General features: G+C 38.6%; 1 protein-coding gene across 4 annotated transcripts in view; it reads left to right on the forward strand.

Annotated features, from left to right (window-relative positions):
- L3mbtl3 (L3MBTL histone methyl-lysine binding protein 3) overlaps positions 1 to 20,221 on the forward strand; it is a 103,245-nt gene that overhangs the window by 29,552 nt on the left and 53,472 nt on the right. For all 4 annotated transcript variants that reach the window (XM_042695032.1, XM_042695161.1, XM_042695228.1 and 1 more), the window contains 6 exons: positions 2,037 to 2,121; positions 4,212 to 4,303; positions 5,906 to 6,010; positions 7,891 to 8,026; positions 9,467 to 9,558; positions 11,977 to 12,128. In XM_042695032.1, the coding sequence (XP_042550966.1) occupies positions 2,037 to 2,121; positions 4,212 to 4,303; positions 5,906 to 6,010; positions 7,891 to 8,026; positions 9,467 to 9,558; positions 11,977 to 12,128 (662 nt within the window). The remainder of the gene's footprint in view (positions 1 to 2,036; positions 2,122 to 4,211; positions 4,304 to 5,905; positions 6,011 to 7,890; positions 8,027 to 9,466; positions 9,559 to 11,976; positions 12,129 to 20,221) is intronic.

Genomic DNA, 20,221 nt, shown 5'->3' on the forward strand with positions numbered 1-20,221 from the left:
TACCTGCAAAATGCCAAACCCAATTGGTTAAATTACAGACAGATCTCATAAAACTATGTGTGTGGGTGGGAAATGATATGTAAATAGCAAGTATATTTGAGGAAGATTCATTTAAAATGTGCGGTTTAAAAAATAAAGATCTTGAAAAGTAGTATTCCTGGTTCTCTGTGAACAGAGAACTTGGACATCTTGAAGCATTTCACTTATGATCAATATATAACAGTTGTTATTTGCTAGTCACTGCTCTGCGAGCTGGGAATGTAGACATGAGTAAAGCAAGTAAGGGACAGGGTCTTCCCCCAGAGACATGTTGTTCTGGGAAAGGGGATGTATAATAAGCAAACAAAATGAACAGGAGAAATGTCAGCTCATCTTAAGTGCTATGTTGAGACTAAAAATAGGGCTCTAGGATTGGATGACTCTGCATTGAGTTTTCAGGGAAACCTCCCAAAGAAGGTCACCTGACCACTGTAGTCTGAACAGGAAGGAGGAGCCTCCTTTGTGCAGTTAGTGAGGAGCCCTCTGGACAACAGAACTTCTAGAGGAGGGTCCCAAAGGTGTAGCAGGTTTAGTTGTTGGAAATATAGAAACTTGAAGGCAAGGGAATGCTTTGATGTAGTTTATGTTTTTACAGGAGCTAGGGGCTTGTGAGCAGAAGTAGAATCACAGAAACCAGTTAGATGGTTCTTAAAATAGATTACGTAAGAGACATGTCAGCTACAAATTCAATTTTAGAGGTAGGGATGTCAGTGTGTAGGAGGGCAAGAGAAGAATCGGCGATGCTATGTCTTAGATTTTAGGATTGAACAAGTCTGGAATTGGAAGGAAGAGGTGGAGTAGCGGCAGTGTCCTCTTTTAGGCATGATGAGTTTAGCATGGTCACCGGCTACCCTTTGACATTATCATATTAGGTAATTTTTGCTTTCTTCTTGGACACATAAATAACAGTGGTTGTTTCATTTCTATGACTTTCTAGTGCTTAGGGATTTCTCCTAATTGTTAAACATTATTCCTTTGGAGAAAGGCTTTTTTTTTTTTTTTTTTTTTTTTTTAAATGTCAGTCTTGGGGTTTGAACTCAGGGCCTGGGCACTGTACCTGAGCTTTTTCACTCAGGGTCTCTACCACTTTGAGTACCACTTCCAGTTTTCTGGTGATTAATTGGAGATAAGAGTCTCAGATTTTTCTGCCCAGGCTGGCTTCAAACCATGATCCTTAGATCTCGGCCTCCTGAATAGGTAGGATTACAGGCATGAGCCACCAGCACCCAGCCTGGAGAATGATTTTTTATTTAATTTTTTTTTTTTTTTTTTGGGGTCCGGTTGTGGGGCCTGAACTCTGGGCCTGGGCACTGTCCCTCAGCTCTTCAGCTCAAGGCTAGTGCTCTACCAATTGAGCCACAGCGCCACTTCCAGCTTTTTTCTTTTTGCTTATGTGGTGCTGAGGAATCGAACCCAGGGCATCATGCATGCAAAGCAAGCACTCTACCACTGAGCCACCTTCCCAGCCCCTTGGAGAATGATTTTTAAAAATAATTTTTGCATTGCTAATCATCATGTTGAGTCCAACTGAATATCCCAAATAAGCATTGGATGCAGGCATTTGGAGACAGGAACCAAGAGCTGAGGTTGGAGGTTGGGACTCTTCAGCACACGAATGACTTTGACAACTTAAGGACCAGACAAACAAATTGTTAGATGGGCAGTTGTCAGCAGAGTGGCCTGAGAAAGGGGCTAGTGAGCTCTGAGGGAGAAGAGTGGTGTTAAAGGCAGATGTGGGGGTGGGAGGCACATCATCCTCGTTCTTGCAGAGTGTAGCTCTTGGAAACATTCAGTCTTTTTTGCTAGTGACCTCAGGCCAAAAGCAACACAGTTCTCAAATGAAGACAGAACTCAAATAGCCTATATCCTTACTTTCCATAAAAGTTATGAAGTGAAATGGAAGAACAAAAAACAAAAAGCCTTCTGACAGCCCTCTGATTTCTATTGGTGCCAATTTCATGAACTTTCAAAGTCAGTATTTTTCTTTCTTACTGCAGGAGAACAAACAAGATGGAAGAATACTGCGGGGCTCTCAGAGAGCCCGGAGGAAAAGACGGGGGGATCCAGCTGTCTTAAAACAAGGTGAGCTGATGAAAGCAAGGGTGAAATTGAAAATGGTTGATTCAAGTAGAAGTTGTAGTTTTCATTGTCCTGCACCTTGTCAGCATGACAATGTTGCTTCCGTCTCCTCTCCAATTCCATTTTGTCAATACTAATGTAGGTTTTGGAGAAAGACTTGGGATTAGTAACTTCTAAATGCCTTTAGGATAAGTGTGGGACTCTCTTTGTTTATTCATTAAGTAGGTAGTGCCTGCATTTAAACCTTTACCAAAACATCTGTTCTTGTTCCTTTCCCAAAGTTTCAGGTGTTTTGTAAGTTTCTTCTCACAGGAAGTACAGCTCCTGACTTGGTACCTTCTCTTCTTGCTTTGTTCCTCAGGCAGCATTTTGTTCTCAGGAGAAAGCCCACCCTCACTTTCATACTTGGATTGGTAGACCTTGGGGCCTTTTCCCAGCAGCCTCAGCATTCTCCCCTTGGCTTTATCCCCAGGACCTGCTGTGTCTGTCCTGGTTGGCCTTGGTTCTAGGTCATTCTGCTTTGCCCAGCTAGCACTCAGAAAGTGGTCGATAAATCCTTCCACCTGCCTCAAGCATACAGTGGAAACTTGTGTGATTTCTTACGGAAATTTACTTTCCATCTGAGATCAGAGGAAGTCAGTTATATTCCTAGTTACTCTGTATCAGAATGTCTCTTTTGTTTCTCGATTTTTTTCCCTTCAAAGTCTATTCTAGATGAAATTTCAGACCCTGAATCTTTTAGAAGTTCCTTTAGTCATTTCCCCCTTAAAATATTCTACTTTTACTTGTCCTGCACATTCCCCAAGTACTTTAACCACCTTTGCTACTGCTAAAGCTCTTGTGCTCCTCTCATTTCTAATATTGCCAAATTAATCCCAAGCAAAAGTGTTAACTAACTGCTCCCTCTCCTTTTTGTTTTCATTTATTTTGGTAGACAAGGCCTCTTTGTAGGTAGGCTAGCCTTGAACCCACCATCTGCTTCCCTTACTTAGTTCTCTAGTGCTTGGATTATAGGTGTATATCACCATGACTTGCTTTCTTCTCTGTTTTTATTACTTATTCTTTTTACATTTAAAAAATCTGACAAGACAATGTGGTATATATACACAATGGAATTCTGTGCCTCTATCAGAAAGAATGACATTGCCCCATTTGTTAGGAAATGGAAAGACTTGGAAAAAATTATATTAAGTGAAGTAAACCAGGCCCAAAGAAACATAAGTCCCACGGTTTCCCTTATTTGCAATAACTAGTATATGTCTGAGACAAGCAGAAATGGTCAGATAAGTTGATGTTAAGCAAAATGAACCACAAGTTAAGGACTCAAATGTTTTTTCATTCTTGCTATTGTGTCTAACATATTTATAAGATATTTCTTTGTTGCTTTGTATGTCCCTCCTCCACGATATAACCCCTGTTTTCACTGTATTTGATGTTGGTATAATTTGTGGAGGGGAAGGGAAAAAAGAAATTGTTTAAATAGGGATACAGGTGGACCCATTGCAACAATGAGATGTACAAGTCGTTATGTCGAAAAATGAACTTTACAACTTTGGGGGAGGGGTGTGAGATGGGAAGGGATGGGAAGGGGAACCAAAGAAGGAGGCAAAAATGCTTGATAAGAAATGTACTCATTACCTTGCCCATGTAATTGTAATTCCTCTGTATGGTATTTTCACAATTTTAAAAAAAAGAAAGAAAAAAAATCTGACCTTCACTACATTGATTTATTTTTTTTTTCCTTGCCAGCAGTAGCAATCATTTTTTAAACATTCAGTGTACTAGTCTTTTCTAAGCATTTTAATGTCATAGGAAAATGTTTTGAGCATCCTGTTTCTGGAATCTGTTGCTTCCATGATGCTGTTCTAAGTTGGCTTCCTGCTCATCTTCATTTATTCAAAGTTCTGACATTTCTTTCTTGGGGCCTCCTACTGTGGTTATATACCACAGTTCATTTCTTATTTTCCTGGAGGAGGGGCCAGGACAAGAGACACACCAGCCATGGAAGCAGAAGGGCCAGGCAGAGCAGTAGTTGGGGGAAGTGTAAACTCACAACCATCGATTTCTTCCATTTAGTTTCACTTGTCTTTCAGGTTTGCCGCCAAAAGGCAAGAAATCGTGGTGCTGGGCATCCTACCTGGAGGAAGAGAAAGCTGTGGCAGTGCCCACAAAGCTGTTCAAGGAGGTATGGCATCTTCCAGAGAGATTGTCTATGAGGGCAAAAGACAAGGAATGCGGGTCTCAATAAGTATTGCTATTTCTACTATCTGCTTAGGAAATGTGACTTGGGATAATTTCTTATTCTACTTTTTGCGTGTGGGTCATGTGGAGGAGCACTTCCACAGACAGGATAATGCATGTACACCTTCCCCAGGTCATAAACAGTCATATAAACACAGAAACACATACATATACACAAATTTCTCTCAACATTTACTGGGCTTTTCACTCTTAATTTTGAACAGGAATACTGATACTGTTATTGAGATATCAATACATTAAAAAATAACTGGCATGAAATTTAAATTATCATGGTCTTGAGAGAATAAAGATGAATGAATTACTGGTTTTTGCATCCTATTGGTAACTTCAAATGAGTTACTTTATGATATTAGTGAAAAGAAAAATACTTCATCTAAGTAATTTAGAATCAGTTACAGATGTAGATACCAAGAATAGTTTGAAGTAGGAATTGCTGTCCCAGGATTAAAACAAGGCTCAGTAAACTTTTTTCATAAAAGGTGAGATAGTGTTGTAGGTGTCTTTTGCAACAATGTAGCTTATTTGTATAACATGACTTAAACATTTTCTGTAGCCAAGAGCTTTATTCCAGTTTTTCTCAGCTTTATTCCAGAATGATGGTGGGCCAGATTTGACCCATATATTGTGGTTTGCTGGCCCAAATCTTGATTTGTTATTAAATTATTTTGTCATAATCCGTTGTAAACCTTCCATGGATGTCTTTTCTTCTGTGAATGAATGTAAGGAAAAACTTTTCAAAGTAATGAACAATAAATGTTAGAATGGTTACATCCAAGTAAACAATATTTAATATAAATGTAATAGTAACTACATCTGTTCTTGTTCTAGATAATTTAGTTGCACATGTGTGTATGTTTGTGTGTGTATGTGTATATAGAGAGGTAGATATAGATATTGGTTGTGTGTATATAGATATAGATATAGGTATCATTATCTCCTTGGTTCTTGACAGAATAAACTTGTTAATATTTTTTAAGACATTAAAGTATAGCTGATTATATGAGTCTGGATGCATTCATATGACTCAGGCCATAATGTAATTCAACTGATTCAGATCATATGTCAAAGAGTATAATGGATGTTCCTCCTACCCATATCATCCAAAGTATCAAGTTTGCTTCTCCTCAAGTAGCTACACTTATATGTACATATAAACAGCCTTCATTCACAAATCCTCTCTTTCTTTAACCAGTTGGCATTTTAACCACGTGCCTTATACTTTTTGGACTTCATTTTTTTTTAACATGAAAAGTCTGAAGGTTATTCCATTTCAGTTTATCAGAGTCCTCAGACGGTTTGAGGCTTACCAGTCTGACAGGTGAAATACATCTTACTTTTGTGTGACTCTGATCGTAATGTTGACTATCTTTTAAAATATGTAAAAGATAAAGGCTCCAAGTCATTAACTTTTCTTTCTATGACTTCTTTATAGACTTGTCTGTTTTTATTGGGTTGATCTTGTAAGGTTTAGGGGTAGTTTGGCCCTTTGTGTCCATACTTAAGCTGCTGTCATCTTGTATTATAGCACCAATCTTTTCCATATAACAAAAATGGATTTAAAGTTGGCATGAAGTTAGAAGGTGTGGATCCTGAGCATCAGTCCGTGTACTGTGTCCTCACTGTGGCTGAGGTAAGTAGTGCTTCATTTTATTTTTAAGATAGAAGTGATGATGGGGAGTATTATAATGAGACAAACTACTGTTGGTGGAGTATTTACTTCATGCAATAGTGCTTAGTGTTACCGATACGTTATCAACCTGAACTTCCACCTTGTGCAGAAGTCTGACTTGTTCAGGCCATGGGTTTTTTTTGGTTGTTTGTTTTTAAATCCCTGATCTAAGGAGGAGAGAACTAAGACTCAGAGGAGTGAAGTGATATATACCAGGCCACAGAGCTGCAGGATAGGCTTGAACCCCAGTCTTTCTAACTGCAGATCTTGCCATGGTCTCTAATGTAAGGAATGGAGTAGCAGATAGGTTTTTTTTAGTACTTAGGATATTTCTGAAAATTTCAGGCTAAAGTGACGAGGTCACATACAGATACTTTCATATATATTACAAGTCCACTGTAGTACTGAGAACACTTTTTAAAATACTTCTTCCTCCTATGCTGACTTCCCTACTCCTTCCCTTGAACCAGGGTAACACATCTTTTAAAAATTCCTCCAAAATGGTTAAGAAGGCCCTGGACACTGGTTTTAGTTATTATAGTGATTGAGTGAATTTGTAAGAAGCATGATTCCTACAGATCACATAGCATGTACCCCTGGGTGCTGGTAATCACAGGGAATAATGGTCACAATGCCTACCAAGTGCCTCCCATCTCTTAGAGCATATTACCTCTGAATGCAACAGAGTTTTGAAATGGAGCCCAGTCTCCTATCGTTCAGGTAGCCCAGTCTCCAATGCTGCTTGTATGAATGAATATGTATAAGTATATATAAATGTATCTGTTGGGCTGGGAAGGTGGTTCAGTGGTAGAGTGCTTGCCTTGCATGCATGAGGCCCTGGGTTCGATTCCTCAGCACCACATAAGCAAAAACAAAAAAGCTGGAAGTGGCGCTGTGGCTCAAGTGGTAGAGCGCTAGCCTTGAGCTGAAGAGCTGAGGGACAGCGCGCAGGCCCAGAGTTCAGGTCCCATGACCGGACCCCCCCCCCCAAAAAAAAAATAAATGTATCTGTATAAAATGTCTATATCTTGTGTTATATGTATGCAGGTATTAGGGCTTGGACTTAGGGTCTTGCTTTCTCAATTGGGCTTTTGTTTCAGTCAGTGCTAGCTCTCTACTACTTGAGCCATGCCTCCAATCTAGCATTTTGCTGATTAATTGGAGATAGTATCTCAAGTACTTTTCTGCCTGGGCTGGCTTGGAACTGTGATCATCAGATAAACTAGGATTACAGGCATGAGCCAGCAGCACCCTTGCTGAATGTGTATACTTTTGATAATGTATATAGACAAGTATATAACTATACACATGAACTTCCATAAATATCATTTTCCCATAAACTGACTCATCCCGAATAATCTGTTCTGCCACTTGCATTTTAACTGTGTTTTAGAGGTGTTTTCTTGACAGTTACTATTCAGCTCCCTTGTTATTTTGGGATTAATCTCACTGGCTATGCATTCTGTGTCGAACTCCTTGTGTGGGCTTCTGCAGAACAGACACTCCTGGAGTGGGTAGAGGTCTGTGTGAGCAGGTCATTTGGAATTTGTCTGCTCCTGCTAAGAAGGAAGATCACTGAGAAATTGCCTTGTGACCCAACTTCGGTCCCATAAACACAATTTCTCATGTATAGCATGTGTTACAAAGAGTGAGTTCTTACTAGCATTCCAGGGATCCTGTCTAGCCAGCCTGAATAGCTAGAGAGGGTGCTGGACACCTGAGCTTAAGTTCTTTGCAGTACTGCTTTTAGATACTGTGATTTGTTAACTTCTTTTTGTTGCTGTTAAGTTTGGTTTGATGGACATAGGCAGCATTATGCTCAACCTGCTTACGTATTTCAGGTTTGTGGATACCGGATAAAGCTTCACTTTGATGGCTATTCAGATTGTTACGACTTCTGGGTAAATGCAGATGCTCTGGATCTTCACCCAGTCGGGTGGTGTGAGAAAACTGGTCATAAGCTCCATCCTCCCAAAGGTACTGCTGCTTTTGTTTCATGTTTTAAGTTCAGTGAAAACTTAGTTTCCTGGATATTAGTTGGAAAATTGTAAGAATTCAGGTTTTATGATAATTCAAGTAGCCTCAGATCCATGCCTTTTTTTCCATAATGAAAATTACAGATTTATTAGAGTGAGAGAAATCCTTTGATTTTAAATTAAAAAAAAAAAAAACTTCGTGGTGGTTTGTATTTCCAGATAGCTGAAGGACCTAGAAACAAAGTAAAAAAGGAAGAATGCAAGTCTTTTTCTAAATTAACCTCTTATATATCTGGTGAATTATTAGCTCTTCTTATTGCCTTTTGGACTTTAATGATGATCTAAGAGAGGGCTCATTAGCAGATAAAGTAAAATGCTCAATTTCTACTTCTAAGAAAATGTTGACTTGTATGAAATTGTGAAAATTAGAGCAGGAATATTTCTCGAACTGCAATTTGCTGATGACCTTTTTTGCAGTGACCAGCTGAAGAGATTTACCTGCTTTATTACTATTGTTCCAACTTCCCACTGGATTCCATTAGTTAGCCCCCTAATTAGAACAGGTGAGAGAAAATAATTTAACTACTGCCCTTCACTGTCCACACTGCCCAGGAGTTCTACCAACAGACTGATGAAAGGGTTCTGATGATTAGAAGTACACTGGCATAAAATATATTTGTGTTTCTCACTTCTTTTCTTTGTAAACATTACTACTTATTTATTTATTTTGGTTCTGGTCCTAGAGCTTGAACTCAGGGCCTGAACACTGTTGTTTTTTTTGTTGTTGTTTTGTGGTGGTGGTGGTTTTGTTTCGGTTTTGTTGGTTGTGGGGCTTGAACTCTAAGCCTGGGCACTGTCCCTATGAGTTCTTTTCCCCAAGGCTAGTGCTCTCCCACTTTGAGCCACAGCATCACTTCAGGCTTCCTAGTGGTTAATTGGAGATAAGAGTCTGATGGACTTTTGTGCCCAGGCTGGTTTTGAACTGTGATCCTCAAATCTTAGCCTCCTGAAGAGTTAGGATTACAGACATGAGCCACCAGTGCCCAGCTGTCCCTGAGCTTCTTTTGCTCAAAGCCACAACTCCATTTCCAGGTTTTTTTTGATAGTTTAATGGAGATAAGAGTCTCATAGACATTCCTACCTGTGATCCTCAGATCTCAACCTCCTTAGTAGCTAGGATTATAGGGGTGAGCCACCAGTGCTCGGCTCATTACTATTTATTTAGAATTGGAAAAGTAATAATAAACTTCGTTGACAGAAAAATATACCTGTGCCTAAACTACAGGTATAGTTATGGGTTAAATTTTATTTACCAAAGAAATCATGAGATTGCTTGATTTTGTCATGTTTGAATTACAGATAAAAGTAGACATGGGTGATAAACTCAATGTGAAATCCTTTGATATTTTACTAAGCCTGTTCAAATCTGGTTGTATTCTAGGATATAAAGAAGAAGAATTTAATTGGCAGACCTATTTGAAGACATGCAAAGCCCAAGCTGCGCCTAAGTCATTATTTGAAAATCAGAATATAGTAAGTACCTTCAAAATACTTCTCTCTTCAAAGGAAGTGAGTTTTGAGTGTCTCACAGGATGAATTACAAATGATAACAAGGCACTGTGATAAAATTTTATTACCTTGGTAAATAGACTTCTCTTATCTTAATTAAACTTTAAAATTAGCTTAAAATCTTTATGAGTGAATATCTCCAGTCATGGTTGTCTTGTTATAGGATGGTAGAAGACAACACAGTACAAAAGCTAGGTGTGATTTGCAATTAAGATACATAAAAAATAAATTGCCTGGGATATTTTATTGTTGTCATCATTTAATTAGGAGTGCTGTTCACATGGGATTCACACAGTGAGATGAATGTAGTCCCATTGGAGCATGTAGGCAGGAGATAGCGGGTGACTATGTGCTCTCTCCAGCTTGTAGCCTTGTTTGCCATGCAGTGGAGGCAAAGGCTGCATGTATGTGCCTTTTTCTCTAACTTCTTGACTTGCATTGGCATGTCTGAGAGGGCCTGGTACTATTTTATACTATATGCCTCTTCCAAATTCTGATCTGACTAAAAGAATGGTGGAAAACCAAACTGATCAGGACAAGGTTGGAGATCAAGAAGACAAAGGAGCTTTGGATTTGGGGCCTTACAATCAAAGGGATTTATTGCCATCAATCCCAAGACCATGGAGTGCTACTCCCTCAGCAGCAGAGTAGGAACCATGCATCCTGTATCCCAGCTTGCACTCTGCCTCTAACCCAGTTCCTCCTTTCCAGATTCACTTGTCAGCTTAACTGCAAGTAAAAGGTGAGAGTTGGTGATGTCACCAGCCAGGGGCCCCTCCAAATGAAAATAAATATCAGGAGTGGGAGGAAAAAATACCCTGCCACTTGGCAAATGATGCTAAGCAGTTGGTTTGAGGGCATACATCTCATAGATGAAATATTCTCTCATTACATTGAATATAAACCAGCTTGACTAAAAAAACTGAAGAAGTGAGTGTGTCTGGGGGGGGAGAGAGAGAGAGAGAGAGAGAGAGAGAGAATATGCCTTATAGATCTAAGAGCCAGCTTATTACTTTCTAATATGTATCGTAATTAGGAGGATAGCTTAATTGCTGAAATGTAAAGACTGACTTGTCAGAAGGTATTCTCTTATAAAATGTGCCCAGGAGGAAGGCCTTGTAGGTGGAGTTCCACCACTCTTTGTCTGCTCCACCCACATTGCCCCATGTTTCCTAATCCCTATCAAATTCTCTGATGATGACTACTGTCTGGGCTTTGATTTAACTGCCTTCAACTCTTCATGGCCAGCATACAACTTACCTTACCATGTGTTTTGGTATGAAAGAAGCATTTTTTCTGTTTCTTGGTTGTTGTTGTTATTGTTTCTAGATTGTCTCCCTCAGAATAGTCAAAAATTTATTGTTATAATTGATAATTTCAGAATTGAAATGTATGGTGAATTTTTCTGTATTATTTATGCTTGCTCCTTCATTTCATATAGGACTTCTAACATTTTCAGATACATGACTGTCTATAGTGATAACTACATAATTATAGTAAAGTGAATAACATTTGTTTTTTTTCCTAACACAGAATAATATCTGTGTGCTTCAGTCTGAATGTAAAGGTATTTTAGAAGAGGAGAGAAGATGACTTAGTGTATTGTAATTGACATAATTGCTATCTTGAGTGCCTTGCTCTGAGACTAGGGCATTTTTCCTCACAAAATACTGTAGTCAGAGGTGTTTCAATATTACTGCCATTCCAGCACTTACTCTTCAGTGAATTTTCCTTGCATTTGTTTCAAGTCCCAAATAGCTGATCATCTTTAGACTTTCTTTAAATGCAAACTCTCTTGAGTGACAATGTATATTAACAATGTATATTATATCCTCTGCGGTGGATTCAAAATAGCTAGTGATAAGTAAGAGTTGTAATAATTTGCAGCCCTTCATACATGATGACCTACTTTCGGCAGTACTCTGGAGAGAGCCACTCAGAAGTGGGAGTGCTTTTGTACTGACTCAGGCACATTTTGAACTTGATTAAGTGCATATTCTGTGGGAAATAATTCTCATCGCTAAGTCTGTAATCAAGGAAAAGAAGGCCAGAATGTAAACTGCCTGGTGAATATAGCTTGCCTACCTAATGTAGCCTTCTACCCAAGCTAGCAAAATGCATTCAAATTTTCTTAAGCCCTGCCAGGGTGTGGATGTTTTAGTTTTGAGGCTCAGGTTGTTAATTGAATGTAGCCATAAAGCCTTTTTTAAAAAAAAAATATATTTTATTGCTGCTTGTTGGAAAGAAACCCTGCTGTGAAACTGGCACAGGATTTTTAAATTATGTGACTAGAGGAGTAGCTGCGGGGCCTTGGAGCAGGGGTGCAGAGTGTGCTGGGTTTGGTGTGCTCTTATCTCTAATTAAATCTGCATGTTTCTGTAGACAGTGATCCCATCAGGCTTTCGAGTTGGAATGAAGCTTGAGGCTGTAGACAAAAAGAATCCTTCATTCATCTGTGTTGCTACGGTAACAGATATGGTGGACAATCGTTTCCTGGTCCATTTTGACAACTGGGATGAGAGCTATGACTATTGGTAAGACAGTTTCCATTTATGCACGCTTTTTTAGAAGTTAACGTCTGTCTGGGTAAATTTAGGTACACATTTTTAAATTAGTGACAATGCAAAGCTCATAACAAAAAATTACAGCGATTGGCCCTATCTCAAATGTTTTTTTTTCCTTATTGTTCCATTATGCATATATTTCTAAATAATACCCTTCAATGCTACTTCATGATTTGTATTTTTACATGACTTTCTCCCGTGGTATTAAAATGTACATATCTACCGTTCCCAACATGCACTCACGTGTACACAAAGACATTCATTTTGAGTGTATCTTCCATCAGCTTTTAGGAACTTTGTGTGTGTGTGTGTGTGTGTGTATGTGTATGTGTGTGTGTTTGCTGGTCTGGGGGATTGAACTCAGGGCCTGGGAACTATCTCTGAGCATTTTTGCTCAAGGCTAGTGATCTACCACTTGAACCACAACTTTACTTTGAGCTTTTTGATGGTTAATTGGGGACTTTTCTGCCCAAGGTGGTTTTGAAACATAATGTTCAGATGTCAGTCTCCTGGGTTGCTAGGATTACAGGTGTGAGTCACTCAGCTTAGGCACTTATTTTTTATCTCCGGTTTTAGTTTTAAATCTAGTAGCCAATTTACCCATTCTTGCTAGCTGAGTACAATTACATGAATTGAGGAATATTGCTTTTAATGCTTACTATTATATAATATATGTAATATATTATATAATATAACAATATATTATATAATATATAATTGTTATATAATTATATAATATATAATATAGTATGATAATATATTATATAATATTATATAATTAGTAAGAGCAACATAGGATAAAATTATATAATTATAAAAATAGTTGTAGCTGGGCACTGGTGGCTCAGGCCTATAATCCTAGCTACTCAGGATCTGAGGACTGTGGTTTGAAGTCAGTCTGGGCAGGAAAGCCCGTGAGACTCCTCTCCAGTAAACCACTCAGAAAACTGGAAGTGGCCTTGTGGCTCAAGTGGTAGAGTGCTTGCCTTGGGCTGAAGAGCTGAGAGACAGTGCCCAGGCCAGAGTTCAAGCCCCACAACTGACCAAAAAGAAAAAAAAATAGTTGTAATAAAGCTGTCAAGTTTGTTTGTTTGCTGGAAGGTGAAACTCAGGGCATTCCTCTGGAGTATGCTACCACTGAACTACATCCCTAGCTTCTTTTGTTTGTTTGTTTTCAATGAAGTCATTGATGTCTTTATTTACAAAGAGTTAAAAGGTCGTTTGGATTGCTAGAGCTCAGCAAAATATCCTGTGTATGCAAAAACAATCCAGTTTTTCATAGTTTCTTATTCCCTCCACCCAACTCTCCTTCCTGCCAAAATGTAAAGTTCATTTCCACCACAGTGTCTTGTGAGTGGTGCTGTGGCATTGGTTCACCCTTTGTCTTTTGTCTCACCATTTCTGTGATTCCCCTTCCCATCCCCAAATCAGATAAACTTACATACAATACAAAGGGTACGGAAATAAAAACGGTGACAACAGGGTAAAACCAAAGGAAAAAGAAAAAAAACAAAAGAAAAATGAAATAACAACATACAATACACTAAAGAAAAAAATCTCTTGTTTTCATATCTTGCGGTTCATTTCGATTAGCATCATTTTATAAGGTCATATGTACATAGCATAGCTATTGAGCTATTGTGATCCTCTGCTAGATCCTCTACTATTTTGCATTCATATGTTTAAATATTCAGCAGACTCTTCAATAATTCCCATTATTCATTGAAGTCGATTCTTTGACATTCATCAGTTTTAATTGGATTGTTTTACAGTTCAAAGCCATTTACTATTTAGATTTATAAATGTTTTCTACTATTTGTTTCTATGATTTATTTAATTTGTTACATTTATTGTAATGTGTTAAGACTTGTGGACAAGTCATTTTTTGATTATATTACAAAAGATCAAGTTCTTCAGAATATTTAATAATTTCCATATCTTTCTGAAAAGCATAATTTTTTCTCATAAAATGTGTTTGTATTCAGTTTGGAATATTTTTTTTTCTTTTTATCAGTAGTGGCATTTAAACTCATAGCCTTCTGCTAGGCGGATACTCTACCACTTGAATCATGTTCCTAGCCCTTTTTTGCTTTAGTTATTTGATCTCAAACTTTTTGTCCAGCTCTGGCCTGCATAGTAATCTTCCTGTCTGTGCCTCCATCGTAGCTGGGATGATAGGCATATCCCACCACACCAGGCTTGTTGGTTGCAGTGAGATCTTCATAATTTTTTGCTTGAGCTGGCTTCAAATTGTGCTCCTCCTTCTTACCACCTACTATGTAACTGGAATTACAGTTATGAGCCACCATGCCTGGCTGTAATAACAAGGAAAAAAACCTTTTTTTGAACATAGGCATGTACAAAATCAATGACAAATTTGTCCCCTTGAGACCTTACTCAGTACTAACAATGATGAATTTACAGGCAGTATTATTTCCTCTGTATTTCTATTCTCAAAATCCCAACCCTAAGATACTTTGGCAGTCAACTGCATATAACATTTTGTATGTGACTAATCACTAAACATGTGAATTATTTTTTAAAATTACAGTCTAAATTATTTGGGGAGAATTTTTTAAAGCTTTTATGTGATTTTTACAAAATGAGCAGATATTAGTGTATTTGTATGATTTTATAGGTATTACTGTGTTTTAAAGGCATACATTGCTGTTTTAAAATAACAGATATTGCCTTTTAAAATATTGTCCTGGGGAAAATGAGAAATTGTGAGAGGATTTGGCACATCTAGTTTTCTTTGATTCTGAATGCCTCAGGAGAAAAATAGAAAGGGTCCAAGGTTCTTTCTGAGAAAGAACTTAAAACTCTGCACACTTTTATGAGCACAACCTGAGCTATTGTTTTTTAGGATGGTGTGGCTTTGAGGATTATTTACACTTCTAACTATTGACACAAAGTCATATTTTGTTAATTGTCAGAAATCAAGTACAGTGTATTCTTTTCCTTCATATGAAATAAAGGCACCTTGAAAATTGTTTACATATACTGGAACTTCTCTAGTTTTATTAAATGTTATATTCTTTGATATTTGAAGTGGTTTTTATCTACATCAATTGCTTAGGTGTGTAATTGAGGTTGCATATTGGCTAGCCTTACTCTGTTTAAAGTAGCTTTGAAATGAGATTGTTTTTTTCGATTTGAATTGAACAGCGATCTTACATCGCTTTTTATATGCACTGGGGATTGGAGAACATGTATCTGTGTTCTACGTGTTTCGTTGTAATGAAATGTGTACCTTCTACAAAGGAACATGATGAACAGTATGTAGGATTGAAAAATTTGTTTTGTGCACGGGTGTGTGTGTGTGTGTGTGTGTGTGTGTGTGTGTGTGTGTGTGTGTGTGTGTGTGTGTGTGTGTGTGTGTGTGTGTGTATGTGTGTGTGTGTGTGTGTGTGTGTGTGTGTGTGTGTGTGTGTGTGTGTGTACGCGCGCTGGTACTGGGGCTTGAACTCAGGACCAGGGCTCTCTTTCTTGGCTTTCTTAAGCCTAGTTGGTGCTCAACAACATAAGCCACACCTCTACTTCAGGTTTTTTGGTTAATTCGAGGTATGAGTCTGACAGACTCAGTTCTCATCCTCCTTAGTAGCTAGGGATTACAGTTAGAAACCTTTGTTTCCCCTTTGTGTTTCTTCTGAGCTGGTTGATTAAGTTCCTTGGATAGCCTTTGGACTTAGGAGTCATCTTCTATGTTACAAAATATTGGAACTAGAAAGAACTTTGAATCCAGGAAAGAAAGAGAGGAATGAAGGGAGGGCCTTATATCCCCCAGCCTCTGCACACAACCTCTTTTCCCTTCTTCCTTCCCTTGACTGGAGGGTTGGAGTCAGGGGCAGAACATAAAGAGATCAGTCCCCCCCTTTCTCCTTTAAAGCAGACTTTATTTAAAGAAATATTTCTTTCATGTGGCCTTGTCCTTGAGCATCCAAGAAGGCAAAGCAACAGGACTGGCTGGATGTTTAGTACCAAAACCTAAATGAATGAGATTGCAGCTTCCTCCAGTGCTAGATCTGTTTCATTATAGTATATTAATGAGTAAGGGTACCCATCAGTGAAATGTATGCCCATGAAGAAGAGCAGCTTCGAGTTAGTGGTTTAGAATAAACCTGATTGTCTCTACATGTACTGCCAGCTGTTTTCATAGAGGGATCTTTTTTGTTTTTATAAATTGAGCGTGGTAGTTATTGTGTTTTCTTAAAATCGTACTAAAGCATTTGGAAGTGGGAACATTATATGGTAATTGACTTAGAGTGGTCTCAAAGTCAGCAGACTGGTCATCACTGCGTTAAGGGAGAGAAGCTCTGGGTGTTGATGTGAGGGTTCCAGAGCGAAGGGAACCCAGGAAGCTTTCAGCTTAACACAGAGGCCTTATAATGTGGGGTAGTAGAGAAATACAATTAGCTCTGCTTTGGTTGGGTGTAGTTGCTGGCTAGTTAGTGCCTAATTATTAGAGGCAACCACTTGTGGCTTACAAAGATGCATGGAATGAAGGATTGGCTCACCCTCACTGGAACATTCATGGGGAAGGCTTCTGGAAGGACATGGGAGTGAGGTATTCTGTGAAAGAAGAAAGGAATTGATACAGAGATAGGGATGAACTGTTCCTGGCCAAAGAAAGCCTTAGCTTGTGTTGTGACCCACGTGTAGGATATGTATGGACTGGCAGCAAGCTGTTGTTTTGTTTTGTTATTTCCAGTATTTGCTTCACTCTTGTAGGCTTCAGTTGCTTCCTTTCCAACAGGTAGAACAATAAGATCTATATCATCACCTGGCATCAGAAATAAAGTAACTTTTAGGTGCAGAAACAAATGAGAAAGAGAAATCAAGCAGAAAAGTTTGACGCTGGAAGCAAACGAGGATGACTGTTGCCTGATGGGACATCTGCTGCCACGGATAGCTCCCTGAGCATGGCTTGTGGGGCAAGCTATTTGGGGGCAGAAGAAGGTCTCAGCACGTGGAGGGGGGAGAGTGGAAGTATCTGAGACTATGGGTTATCTCAGAGAAAAAGGAAGAAAGGAAAGTTCAACACTGTTGACACCAGGGAATTTAAGATGGTATTTATCACTTTTGTCTTTTTCAAGTCACTGTGGGGTAGAGCTTCCAGCAAGTTAGTTAATGTGCTACTACTAGGGGGAAGGGATTGTCTGTGAAGTAGGGATGGCAAGGAGAAGTAGGGAGCTCACCACAATGAAGTGTGGTATTTGTGGGTTAGTGGTAAAGCAGGGATATTTCTCTACTATGGGGAATCACAAGAGGTGGGCACTGGATCGAAATCTGGCAGTCATGTTGTAGGGTGTGGAAGAGGCCAAGTGGCATAAGGTTCTCCAAAGAAACTCAGCCATTATTATGCAGGTCTGTGGAGCCCTGTATGTGTGCATTAGCTGTGGAAGTGAAACCCCTTTGTACAACTACTTAAAAAAATTAAAAACAACAAGGGGTTGGAGGGCAGGGAGAGAGAAAGGAATAGAGAGGGTTAAATTCTGATTAAAATAGGTTCACAATTGAAATACCATGGTGAAACAACTTTGAAACTTAAAACACACCACCAAAAAAATGAGTGACAGTAAAGTAAAGCAAGTTCTGTGGTTCAGGGTTATGTCAGTGGAAGAGGGGGGACTAATGAAGAGGGTGAATGAGGATGAATATGATTCAAGTTCTGTTTCTTTGCAGTTACATTTCTGCCTTTGAACACTAGGTGGGACTAAGAGATGACTTCTTAGTGTCTGAGTAGAGTTCACAGCCTTCTAACTTTTGAATGAAATAGTGGAAACAGGAAAATAGATAACAGTAGTACTATTTTTATTTTTCCTATTGGCTTATTTTAAATAGAGACTTTGACCAATATGTATTTATCTTTAGTAACAATAATAAGCCAAAGTGTGTTTCTTAATTGCAATTTGTAAAGGAATCCAGTACGATCAAGAGTATAAAGAATATTTATTATTGGGGCTGGAAAGATGGCTCAGTGGTAGAGTGCTTGCCTCACATGCATGAAGCCCTGGGTTCGATTCCTCAGCACCACGTAAGCAAGAAAAAAAGAAAGCCAGAAGTGGCTCTATGGCTCAAGTGCTAGAGCATTAGCCTTGACCTGAAGAGCTGAGGGACAGCACCCAGGCCCAGAGTTCAGGCCCCACAACTGACAAAAAAATATTGTTATTGTTTTCAAATAATCATCATGAGTCTGGCAGATAATTATAAAATATTACTCTACAGTTGTAGTAGACTAAGGAGGAAAGAAATTAAAGAAGTGTGTATATATATTTGTGTGTGTGTGTGTGTGTATATATATATATATATATATATATATTATTCATTGGTTTTTTGTTTTTTGCTTTATTGGTTGAGAAAGGATTTCATTGGGCAGCTCAGATTGGCCTAGAGCTCACTATGTATCCTTTTGCCTCTGCTACCCAAATACTGAGACTACAGGAATATTACCATGCCCAGCTGTTTTTACATTCTTAATGAAGGCATATGCAATCTTTTCCTAAAATACATAATACATAATAATGTATAGTTAGTAACAAGCCATGGTATAAATGATTGTCTAAAAAAATTATTAAAGCAAATAATAAAGCTTCATAGTTACATATAGCCATTTTAGAATGATGCATTTTAAGGAATAGCGCATTAAACCATGAAGATGTATATTGGAAGAACTGTAGTGATTGCCACATGAACTTAGCACTGATAGATTTGTGCTTGTTTTACTTTCATATTTCCCAACTAGTGACATCACCCTGTAACCTTAACAGATAAAAGTAATTTGGGGAAAGAAGGGTTTGAGATAACAAGTCAATGAAGGAAGAAGCTTTTTAACTGAACATCTAATGGTATTTTCTTCTAAAGTAGAAAATGTTGAGTTCCTATGGTTTCCTGTACAAGGCTGTTTTCATGAGAAGGACAGAGTGGAATCTGTGAGTGGGCTGATCTTATTCGCCTAAATTTTTGTTGTCTAGAGAGTTGTTTCTAAGTATCTATGAGACTTTTTTATTTACTAGAAGCAACAGCCATTGTTTCATCCGGGCCTTTTACCTTCTCTTTGCCTACCTGGAGGATTCTGCTGAGGTTTCCAGATCCTCCGTTGTTCTAGAGCAAGCCAAGCCTTTTGGACTAACATTTCCCAAACTGTGTTCTATAGAACACTAGTGTTCAGTGTGATGTTAATAATTTGCTGAATATATGGTGTTTTATGATTAAACTACTTTCAGCAAAGGCTAAGTTACACAACTCAGAACTCGTTTCTTCACAGTCTTGAATATGTTCATGAGTACACTGGAACTCTCTCCTATATCCTATTTTGTTCTGAAATATTTTGACTGTGCCTAATGAGTAGTTTAGCCCGGTACATACTTGTATTTATGTATTTTTAAAAAGTTCAGAGTACTTATTATGTTTGAGAATACATATGGGGAAACGTTCTAACCCGTTTTTTTAAGATGGTAATCTGATATGTCTTTAAGTGCCTATGTATTTATATTAACTACTATATTTTCCTGTGAGTTTCGTCTCCATTTACTTATACTACATTTGCCTGGCAAAATTTCAGCCTGATTGAATCCAACATTCTGTCTACCATGTGCCTGTCCCTGAGTAGTTGAATGGAAATGGAAATAGTCAAATGTCATGCTGACTGGTTTGAATTCCCATTTGTGGCTGCTAAACTCCAATGGACCTGTTCTTTCAGACAATTGAACTTTATTCACCTGGTTCCCAGGCTTCTGCCCTCTTCCTGGCCTTCCTCTCAGTTGTCTTCTTTCCTATTTCAGTCAGAAGGGACTTCCCTGTGTCTGTACCTGTGTTGCCCTCCTTCCTGTCTCTACCCAGTAACTGACTGGGTAATGGGCTCTGCAGGGCCTGCAGGGGGGAGGTAGGGGAGCACTTCTTCAGGTACGGGTTCCTCGCCTCTGCCTGAATCAGTAGGCTACGTTGCTAGTGCATAAAGGGGAGAATTCTTACTTGTCTTAAACCTGCTGTGTCTTGAGCATCTGAGAACCTCTGATCAAAGGATTTGCTTAGCATGTATTTCTTGCCTTAACCAAGGGAAT

Source organism: Dipodomys spectabilis, unplaced genomic scaffold (genome assembly GCF_019054845.1).
Source record: "Dipodomys spectabilis isolate Male_0828 unplaced genomic scaffold, ASM1905484v1 ptg000001l, whole genome shotgun sequence".
In the NCBI taxonomy this organism is placed as follows: Eukaryota; Metazoa; Chordata; class Mammalia; order Rodentia; family Heteromyidae; genus Dipodomys; species Dipodomys spectabilis.